Source organism: Bradysia coprophila, unplaced genomic scaffold, assembly GCF_014529535.1.
Source record: "Bradysia coprophila strain Holo2 unplaced genomic scaffold, BU_Bcop_v1 contig_232, whole genome shotgun sequence".
Lineage (NCBI taxonomy): Eukaryota > Metazoa > Arthropoda > Insecta > Diptera > Sciaridae > Bradysia > Bradysia coprophila.
In genome coordinates this window covers 13,951,977-13,963,199 of record NW_023503493.1, presented here as the reverse complement: position 1 = coordinate 13,963,199, position 11,223 = coordinate 13,951,977, and the positions used below count along the sequence as shown (strand labels likewise).

At 38.3% G+C, this 11,223-nt stretch overlaps 3 protein-coding genes across 8 annotated transcripts in view; 2 read left to right on the top strand and 1 right to left on the bottom strand.

Moving 5' to 3' along the window:
• The window catches only part of LOC119077216 (odorant receptor 43a-like), a 456,342-nt gene that overhangs the window by 248,542 nt on the left and 196,577 nt on the right, over positions 1 to 11,223 (top strand). The window lies entirely within an intron of this gene.
• The window catches only part of LOC119076842 (putative odorant receptor 71a), a 439,431-nt gene that overhangs the window by 247,295 nt on the left and 180,913 nt on the right, over positions 1 to 11,223 (top strand). The window lies entirely within an intron of this gene.
• The window catches only part of LOC119076818 (monocarboxylate transporter 14-like), a 30,926-nt gene that overhangs the window by 3,193 nt on the left and 16,510 nt on the right, over positions 1 to 11,223 (bottom strand). For 3 of the 6 annotated variants that reach the window (XM_037183806.1, XM_037183807.1, XM_037183811.1), the window contains exons 2-6: positions 5,832 to 5,964; positions 4,192 to 5,750; positions 3,475 to 4,125; positions 3,292 to 3,408; positions 2,893 to 3,222 (exon numbers count right to left, since the gene is read on the bottom strand). In XM_037183806.1, coding sequence (XP_037039701.1) covers positions 2,893 to 3,222; positions 3,292 to 3,408; positions 3,475 to 4,125; positions 4,192 to 5,685 — 2,592 coding nt within the window. In that variant the 5' untranslated portion in view covers positions 5,686 to 5,750; positions 5,832 to 5,964. Of the gene's footprint in view, positions 1 to 2,892; positions 3,223 to 3,291; positions 3,409 to 3,474; positions 4,126 to 4,191; positions 5,965 to 9,517; positions 9,699 to 11,223 lie in introns of all 6 variants that reach the window. The other 3 variants (XM_037183808.1, XM_037183810.1, XM_037183812.1) reach the window with 3 other exon arrangements.

The window sequence follows — 11,223 nt, the reverse complement described above, 5'->3', positions numbered from 1 at the left end:
GAGTCCCCCACACCCCTCCTCAGCAAAAAAGAAGTTTTTCCGAAATGTACCCAAAAACTAAAAACGTACATCGATTCAGGGACCTTTGGGAGCTCAGAACAGCATTCAGTAAAATTATACCAGTTCCTTCCCTATACAAAATTTTTCATTTCATGAAATTTCATGCACCCCTTCGAAACCATTTTGTCACAAAAGTTCAGTGAGTGGACATATTTTGATCGAAGTTAATTTGTATCTTATAGAGTCAGAGGTCATACCTTTCTAACGATACCCCACTCAATGTATCGAGTCGCTAACTCGAAAACAGGCTAAATAGTTAGGACACTCATATTGAGTCTTCTTATACTTTCCATATTTTATTTGGCTTCGATAGAAGGAACGTAAATAAAACGTTTTTTAAAGACAAATTTATGAAAATGAAAACTATACTTCCTTTGATTACTCCGTTTACTCGATTTTCGAGTTGGTCGACTTCACGACTATTTTCAAGGCAACAAACTCACATGAAATACATTGAGTGGGGTATCGTTAGAAAGGTATGACCTCTGACTATAAGATACAAATTAACTTCGATCAAAATATGTCCACTCACTGAACTTTTGTGACAAAATGGTTTCGAAGGGGTGCATGAAATTTCATGAAATGAAAAATTTTGTATAGGGAAGAAGCTGGTCCGATTTTACTGAATGCTGTTCTGAGTTCCCAAAAGGTCCCTGAATCGATGTGCGTTTTTAGTTTTTGGGTACATTTCGGAAAAACTTCTTTTTTGCTGAGGAGGGGTGTGGGGGACTCTAAATATCTTGAAATTAAGTTTTTATCGTCTAATTACCTGTGAAATGGGTTTCAGTTGAATGGTAGAGACTTATTTGAATCATACAAATCATTTTACATCCTTAAAACATTATTCTAAAACATTCTGATTCGTGGCTTAATCAGGAGTGTTCCATCGATTACATTTTGAGCAACAAATATAGCTTTTGCGAGCATTCCCACCCAAACGATTTTGATTTTGCGGTCAAATCACTCAAAAAACATTCTCCAATCATTTCCAAACCAATATCCCCATATTCACGGAAGTCTCAAAATAATGTGGTTCAGCCCCACCGTGTGTAGGGTGGATCGATTTTACCAACTTTAAAGTCAACATCCAGTGTCATGTGTAGCTGGAAGAAACAAACTTGTGGCACCACCACTTTTTCGTTTCCGCACACTTTTGAGCATCCCACTTGCATTGGAAAACAGATTTTTCATACAAACTTGAGTCATTCGTGGGATACTCAAAAGTGTGCGAAAACGAAATAGTATTGATGCCACGATTGTTGTTTCTTCCAGCTTGAGATGCCACTAGATGTTGATTTTAAAGTTGGTAAAATCGACCCACTCTACCACTAGACTCTGATTAAACTGTGGTGTCGAATTTCGATAGATACCCTTTGGCGATATTTTTTGTTAAAAAATAACATTTTGTCTGGATCCCAGCACGTTCAAAAAGTGCAAAAAAATGTGACGTTCATCAAGCAAGTTTACACTGACAATATTGAATCGAACTCAAAAATCGATTTCTGGTCTTCACTCGCCTATTTTATTCTCGTAAAACTTTCAACGAAATTTCGAAGAGCATTTTTCAGAAGTCACTTCCAAACCATTTCATTGACTGCGCTGATATTCGAACTGAATTTTAAATCAAGCACAACGTCGAGCCCATTTTCCTTGCACTTTTTGGACTTGTTATAGAAAGAATTTTTTTTTCAAGAAATCTGATTTTTCTCAGCAGTTATATGCCTCGAAATTCGACACCACTGGTAAATGTTTCGACGGTCGATTGTTGAACAAATAAATCTATTGCATCAGACAGGAACGTTAAAACATTGTGGATGTTCCATGCTTAATAAGACCGTGTAGAAATAAATAAGACGGCAAGATTGTGGTGGGATAAGTAACGATTCAACAATGTTGGCAACCTTATTGCAACAATGTTGGAAGAAAGACATCTTGCACGTAAAGTTGTGTACGTATCTGCTTTGGATGTGGTTGATTGTGACAAATTTTACATGTCACCAAAGTCAAAGCTCGAAAGAGGTGTGACAGGACAGGTATCAGGTTTCATATTGTTAATCAGGTAAACTTGAAACGTGACCCGACATTCTTAATCCGACGACTGAGGTTTCAGGCTGATTCAGGTCTGGTCGACAAGCCAGCAAGCGAAATTGTCTTAAATCAACCTTCTGAGCCAGATACGTTAATAAAAATTGACTAAAACTCTCAGATTTCACCCTGTTACTGCAAAGAATCAGGACCGTATAGGACACTTCTTAATTGTCCGAAGGAATCTAACTAATGGGGATTCGTTACTCAATTGAAATTGTGACTTTTGAGCATTTGCGATTTTCCAACTAATAACCATTCCTAACCATTGACGAGCGTCATCTCCAGGAGTCATACCATCGAATAAGATGGAGGAATTCTTTTCGAAAATTTATACTTCTAGTGGAACTGTAATCATCGACCAATCGTTTCATAGAAAATTCCGTCATTCGTAGAATTGTCCAATTAGGAATGGAACAGGTCAGGTATACCTCGACCCAAACCTGAAACTAGATTTTACCTGATCTGATCTGACCTGAATTTCATAATTTCAAAATACTTCCTGATCTGAATTCATCAGATCTGTTTCGATCTGACCTGACCTGAACTGAATTTCTTTGAATTGGAAAGGTCAGGTCAGATTAACCTTTTCCAGGTAAAATCAGGTTTCAGGTCAAAATGGTAAAATCAGATTTCAGACAGAGTCCAGGTCAGGTCAATCTGAAATCAAATTTCAGGTCGACCTGAAACGGATTGGTATGAAAAATCGATACAACGGAGGGTGTTGAAAAAACTTGAATGTCTTACCGTAACATCCTCGTCGCATTGTGAGTTCTGTTGTCGTAATTCTCGATATTTTTTGTATTTTCCATGAACAGGTAGGACAAACATCAATACCCCAGAGATGCAAATGAAGAATCCGGATAAGTAGAAGGCTAGATCGTAGTTTCCAGTGAGATCGGTGATCCATCCAGCTAACGGTGGTCCAACTAAATTCGCAATCCCTTGGATGAGTAACAGAAGACCGTAAGCGTTGGTGAATCGTTCCAGTGTAATCAATTCGACAAGGATAATACTTGTGAGAGCGTAATTAGCCGCTATAAATAAACCGAATAATCCAGACACTACGCTCAGACCCTGTGGAAGAAAAAGTTCCCAGACTGAATATCTTGTGCATGCGAAACCGGACGATCTGTTCAAACTTACGACATAAGATTTCATTAACGGAACCAGAGCCGTTGTTATTCCACAAAATCCCATACAAATGGCGTAGATAACGCCAGCGGTCAAATACTTTTGGTCGCCGAACCATCCCAAAATGATCTGCGAAGGTGAAATTTTTGTATTATTACATCAGATGCACGGACTAACGCTTTAAAATGCACTCACCTCGCCGACCATATTAACGATTCCGATGACCGATATCAATATGGATGCGTCCGTTTCGGTGAAACCCATTTGTATAGCATTGTCAGTCAAATACACATACGGGACATCGTACCACGTATACAAAAAGAAATTCGAAACGGCAAACAACAGGAATCGCATGTCAGCAAAATACGAGAAGTCCACCATGTCGAGCAAAACATTTTTCAGCTCGTCGACGCCCTGACTCCACTGCGTTTTCTCTTTGGCAATTGTTGTCATTGAGTTGCGGTAGATATCCGGACACGACGAAGCACGGAGACGGTATCGATTTATATTCAACATGGCGCCACGATAGGTAAGCGAATGACGGTGCATTTTGATGTCCTTTAAATAAGCATCTTTCTGGCGATCCTTTTGATGATGGATACCGCCGTCACGTTTCAGGAATGTTAGGAACGCTTGCTCGTTCTCAATTTTACGACATTTGGTTTTTTCGTAGCGTAAACGTTCGGGATTGGTTGGACTTAAGGTAGATTCCGGTGACATGACATTAGAATGACGAGACGACGATAAAGGTTCGCTGAAACTACGCGAGTACGATAGGCCAGTATGCATGAAAGTGTTACGACCATTTCGATGCGTCGACATCAGTTCCAGGACTTCCATGGGAACCTGAATCAAATAAACAAAAAAAATTATCGCCTGTGGGATCTGGTGATATAATGTGAGTGAGCTTACCTTTTCACCATTTCTGATGAACGTTGGAAGAGTTATCAACGAACTGAATGGTCGTGCATGGTATCCATCTTCATTACCCACACCAAGATCATTTTCTCCGATGTTAAATGGCTGCTGCATATTACTACTAGTTCCACCGGTGTTGGTACTGTTGCTTGCGGAAAATGATTCGGCAGACACTCCAAGCTTATTCTTTTTCCGTTCCTTGGCTTTCAACTTAGCCCGATGAGTTGTCCACTCTAAATCTCGCATTAACATACCACACACCGTCAAGTTCAAGAACAATCCCGCCAATATCAACGTCGTTCCTCGCCATCCATAATTTTCCAGCAGAACTTGGGTCAATGGGGCGAATATAAACGTACCGATGCCACTGCCGCATACCGACAAACCCGTTGCAAACGATCTACGTTTATCAAAGTAGTACGCAACGATAACAACAGCAGCTACGTAACACAAACTCAACCCGAATCCGGCGAGTATGCCGAATGTGAAGAACAGCATTTCCATGGAAGTGCTGAATGACGAAATGACGAATCCCAGCGACGCTAATATTGAACCGGCAATTGTAACCTTACGACAACCATATCGATCCGTCAGAAATGAGGCTATTGGTCCCGACAACAGTGGCATGGCCATAAATAATGAACCAATCCAAGCTGTTTTCGCCTTACCCTCGTTGAAGTAGTTCAAGAACTCAACGTAAATGACACCAAAACTGAACGTTATCCCATCCGCAATTAAGTTAACGAAAAATGATGCAAAAACAACGACCCAGCCCCAGCCTCCGTCCGGAGGTTTCGCCTCTGAATATTGACCGATAGATTCGTCGTCACTCGAACTAGAGCTGGACGATGTTGACGATACACTACTGGCCGGACTGCTACATTGATTCGATTTATCTACCGCGTAGCCAGATGCTTCTACACCGTTTGTGTGCTGGAATTGAACATGCAGCACCGGTCGTTCGTTGTCGTATCCGACAACTGGTAGACTTAATTTGGGAGCAACAAATTCAGCAGCTGATCTTTCCGCTCCGAATCCCATTGACGATGGACTTTTCACAATACTTTTCGGTTTACGCGATTTGGTTTGTTGTTCAGACAGCAAAGGCTTATTAACACAGTCGTTATCCGTTAATTGATTACACAAATAAACATTGGCATTTGGAACATTATTGACTTCACACACATCTACCGTAGGACCACCACCGTTTTCACTATGAACTTTCACATTGTCATGTTGCTCGTAATTCACTTTTTTAATTGACTCATAAGTGTCTGGATCAATGCCATTGCTAAGTGACATCGATTCGTGTGCACAACTATTGCTAGCTATGCCATTTAGTTCAGATGATGAGATCGCACTAATGTTCGATTGATCGATTGTTTCACTACGGTTGGTTTCCGTTTTTGGCGGATATTTTGAAATTCTTTTGTTCTTAAAGTTAGTTTCGAATTGGATATCGTTAATGCGCAATTGATCGGCATCCATTCTGTTAAGTCGCGACAGAATTGACGCCTATGTTGATTTAATTGTAGGGCTATCATGCGGATAATCTGTGTGGGAGAGGAAGAGAAGAAATTATTGTTTCACTCGTCAGTTCAATTCATTCAACACATTCGTGTAACAAGACTTACTGATGGATCGACAAATCTCGATTTTCTCCTTACAGGTACAAAAGACAATGGTGAACAGTTATCACCAATTTGAAAACGTTTCACCCGACGCGCTGCCATACGGTAATTCACCTAACCGTGGTTTACACTTGAACTGAAATCAAAAGAAAAATCAAAATTATTACCAATGACACTATCGTGTGGTGACGATGATGCGCGACCAATACAAATTAAGTGTACGAATTTTATGATCCAAAATGAAATGCACAAAAGTGTAAGGAAACTCTATGTCATGTGTATCCCACACAATAATCCGTAATCGTAAAAGTTTTGGGTTATCGAAGGAATTACAATCGCTAAACCGAACTGGTGTGCATACGTTATTTTGCACCAGCTGGTCCCATTTGGAATTGTATGTGACCAGCTGGTGCAAAATAACGTATGCACACCAGTTCGGTTTAGCGATTGTACAGAATCTTGCTTACTTCCGCAAAGTTAACTTTTATCAGAAACAATTAACGATACCGCACCGTATGTCTTAAAATCCACTGGCTAATGTGTAACTCTATCTCTTTCCATTGCAACCATTTCGACAAGATTAATGTTGTCGCTCCGTTTATAAGTGACTTGTCAGTTATCTTAGCTTTGTGTCAGTTATCAGACTTCTGGGACTACAATTGATTATTCGTCATGGCAAATATTTTACAGCACGTGTGAGGTGTGGTGACACTTCACATAAAGAAATCGTATTGTGAATTTCTGATGTTTCAGTGTTTGGAGAGGTCTTATCGTACATTTTGGTTCATTTACATGAACTACTGAGATAAGTATATCAATTTCAGTTCGTCTTTTTCAATTGGATGATATTTTTAGCATTCACAGTGCTATTTCAATCAACAACAAAAGATAATTGAATTTCATCTTCGTACTCTGGAGCCGAGGGGAGATAACACTAAAAAAGCTTGAGGGTCTCAATCGGAGCTGTCTATGCGCAGGTTTGATGACCGTCTCGGTCCGATATACAAATTAGTGTTCGATTAACTAATATTCCTAAGGTTGAAGATTTATGAAGCACATGAAATGATGTGTTGACGGGGTGATAAATTATTTTGCTTTACTATGCCACTGAAGTCTTAGCACACGATTCTCACATCAAAATTTGTGCAGATAATTGATAGATCGATTGGCAATCACACTGGTTGATATATCAAGAGCTTGGAAAGTGAATCTTTTTATACTAACAATCACTCCTGTCCATACTTCTGCAACATCTTTCTAATCACCAGCTGATCTTTTGGAAGTGCTTCGATCAATTTTGTGTAATAAGCAGGTGTACTCAATCGTTTACTCATCTGTCTGCAGTGCATTCTGTTCGCCGAAAAAAGACTAGCGAATTCGGAGTACCTAAATTTATGAAGACTGAGGACTTCCCAAGTCATAATATATCGAGTCGTGCCTTGATAGATCAATATTCACGTTCCCAATAATTTGATATATCAAGATTTAAGTCTGATTCTAAGGGCAAATGGTAAATCTTTGTTTTGTGATTACACTTGCAGAGACACATTTACACCTTCCTATTTGGACTTCACCTTAAAACATGTTGGATACGCTGCCAAACAAACAGAAAAATCCAACATTATTCTGACCTATGGCGAATCAATTTCTGTTTGTTCCGGTAGCTACATAAACGACAGGGATTTTGGGAACACTTTTATTGAAATTGGGAAAGAAAATTGGAAGTGAAATCACAACGGTAAAAAACGAACAACGATCCACATCTAGGGAATGCAATCCCGGTACCAATCCCGGTACCAGTACCGGAAAATCCCAGTCCCGAATCCCGGTATTGATCAAAAAATCCCGAGATTAGTACCGAAATTTAAAATCCAGTTTTCACTGACAAAAAAGTTTCGAAAAACTCACCTGTCGCATGTAACTTTGTCTCCAGGTAATCTACATTATCTGCCGCAGCTGTATTTTTTGCATGGGGCGCTACAGTTGTGGCAGCTATTGTATATTACCTGGAGACAAAGTTACCTGCAACAGGTGAGTTCGAATATTTTTTGTCAATGTTTTTTTTATAAAATTCTGAAATCGATCAACTTGTATGATTCAAACTACTATGGCAATATAAGATAAACATTGAAACATAGGATTAATTAACGTTTTTCTCTTATGTCGTATTATTTGCAAACACAGAAAAAGACGTTTTTAAAACTACGATGGCTAGCAACGCACTTCACGCATGCATGATCATAGTGGTCGGCTGCAGAAAGTACTCTATTTTACATGGAAATATTTTTATAGTGTTCTACGTTTGTATAATACACTGTCCAGTTTCAGTACTCTATTTAGAGTATCATCCATGCTTGAAGTGTTTAAAATCTTTCTGGTGAGTGTCTGCTGCTCATCAAACCAACTAGCGTTGAATCTGAACGTGCATTTCCGGCTTGCCGTTACTTGCGTAGTAAAATATATTGTGGATTTAGGCGATATTTCACAAAACTGCCACTAATTGACGCTGTCGGAAAGTCGGTCTTCTGTCACTTCACACGATTTATATTTTCAAAGGCAGCGTGCTTGAAAATTTACATTACCTAACAAATCAATTAATTTTTAAATCACAAAGCACAAAAATTTGCGATTGTGACGACAACAAGTCCCACAACTTATGCGTTCAAGATTGAACGATGATACGTTAAGTGCATTGTGAGCATTTTTCCAAAGAGAAAATTGAATTTACAATGTGACATCTACGCTGTTGCAAACATAAGTTAAAGTTAACCGGCCTTCACACAGCGACGTAAGTATCGAATTTCTTTTGTCGTAGTGTCAAATTTGATATTTAGAACAAAATAAATTCGATACGTGTTTCACTGTGAGTAAGCACACTTAACTGTACCATTAAAAAACTTAAAAAAATGAGAATAAAATGAAAATAATTTATTTTACTGATAATTAATCCATATCTTTTCAGTACCGGAAATCCCGGTACTGGTACCGGTACTGAGTTTCTCAATCCCGAATCCCGGGATTCAAAAATCGGTACGGGATTGCATTCCCTATCCACATCATACCTAATCCGACGTATTAGCCGCGCGACACAGAAAGGAAATGTTGCCTCGATTATGGGTACACCTTCGAAACCACCTTCGAAAGATTTGAGTGAGAATTCTACCTTTAATTTTAATGATGTCAAATCATATGAAATCATTATTAAGTAAACATTAAAGACTTGTCGGCTTCATGTTCCAGCTTCAACTTGCTCGAGCCTGATTAAAGCTTGGAATATTGAATAGGTCGACAGCGGTCAATATTATCTGAATTTTCACTCCAGGTGAAATACATACTGAACCTGGTTTCAATCAGTATCTGAATTTTTCCTTTCAAATTTCAACTTGTCAGGTTTCATGTCAGGTCAATGGATTGAATCAGGCTCAGGTCAAAACATTTTCAATTATTTTCAGTTCAGGTTCAGGTAAACGCAACCAGTTTCGAACCTTAGACTAGACCTGTTATATCAATATAACCATTACGAGTTCTTGATATAATTCAGATATATCTTTTGACGTATGAAGATTCGCACAAATCTTGGTGTTTAGTGTAAGAATCTTGTGCAGGGACTTTCTGTCTCTATTTCTCGCATCGCAATGATTGACTTGATTGTGTACAATTATCAAAATTCTTAACCACATGCGACTCACCATAATGTACTTGACGTTGCAGAACGACGGCTTTTTTATTACACTTTCTATTTAAATGTTTAAATTACTTTCAACCTCGCTATCTCCTCCTAAACCAAAATTTATTATTTTTTTTTAAATATTTTATTTACTCAATCCTTTGTCTTTGACCATGGTCCCCAGTTAAATCATTTGACTTCCACTAAATGAGCGAAATTAAAAAAAGTGAGGAACAACTTTTTATCTTATTCTTTAAATTATTCGTTCCCTTTCGATTGAGCTGACACGGTCATAGGCCTAAATTTCGTTGATGTACTTGGTAACATTAATGTTGATAAAAATAAATTGTTTGTAGTTGTAAGGTCAGTGATTTTTTCAAATTAGTTGGTCAGAAGATAATGAAATGTTTAACAAATTTTTTTCTTCTGCTACATTATGTACATTATGGCTGATAAGAAATGTTTAATTGAATCGAGTTCCTTAGAACCACGGCTATCGCACATTAAATACCGATAACAGTTTATTACACACATGTGAACGCATGGTGAGAAGAACATAAAATCTAATCTAGCCCACACATATCACAATGTGCAAAATATTGTCTTACGATTGTGTCAACAATACGACGTCTCGTTCAACAATGTATTATCGATTTTCTCCTTTCTTTTTCTTTTTATCTTGAAACCCCGTTCGGTGTTCTTCTCACGAAAATATTAGCACACAATGGAATGTTAGCATCGTTGGATAACTTGTTCAAAATCCAACAGCATTATCTTTCAAAAAATATAAATAAGATATGACAGACTCCGATTAGTCTCTGGGAAATTTAACACTACGAGCAATGTTGTAGATATTAAGTGATGTTTGTCAACGAAAGTCCAAGATGTAGTCTATTCACTTAGAATTATCGAACCCGGTAGTTCTAATTTATTCTCGGTTGAGCAAATCAGACATCAACAATATCTTTTGGAGATTTTCGAGGGAGTCAGAATTTTTCCATCGAGTTGCTGTGGTTTGTGATTCCACAAACGATGGCATTTTTGGAAAATATTTTCCCTAGTACTTAGGCTTTGCAATGATCCATGGTCATTCAGGTCACTCACTTCTAGCCTCGATGTCCAGGCATGCCATTTTTGATCTTTAAAGACGGAAAAGTGACAGTGGTTTCAACGCTCTCAGGACCTATACTTATCCTACTATCCAGGCTAATATAAACCATCCCGATCAAAAATTCTTCGATTTCGAATTTCAAAAGAATTCCTTTCCAAGAGAGTCGTGTTGATCGACATCGTGTTGAGAGAGTCGTCAAATTTCGATTTGGAAATTTCTATATCGAAACGAGAGAACCGATTTTTATCATCTGAGTCATTACGTGACTGTACTCGAAAATCAGAATTTCGTTTAAACTCTGAAGTAAAAAGATAAGTGAATCCACTACATGCATGGTAATAATTTTCCCATTTGAATCAATTTTCCGCTAGGCTTTCGGAAAAAACTATCTCATCCTCAACAACAAATCGTTGAACTTTACATTGCCGTGCTGCACAATATCGGTAGGTAGATATGAACGAAATTTCTATTTTGAGCGTGAAATTTAATTTCACGAAACATAGGTTTTATAGCACCAACAGTGCAAGATAAGTATGATTGCCAATTCTTTTTCCCGAAAAATGCAAACAATAAGATTGGCAAAGAGATTTTTCTTATATAATTTCGATTCATGACTC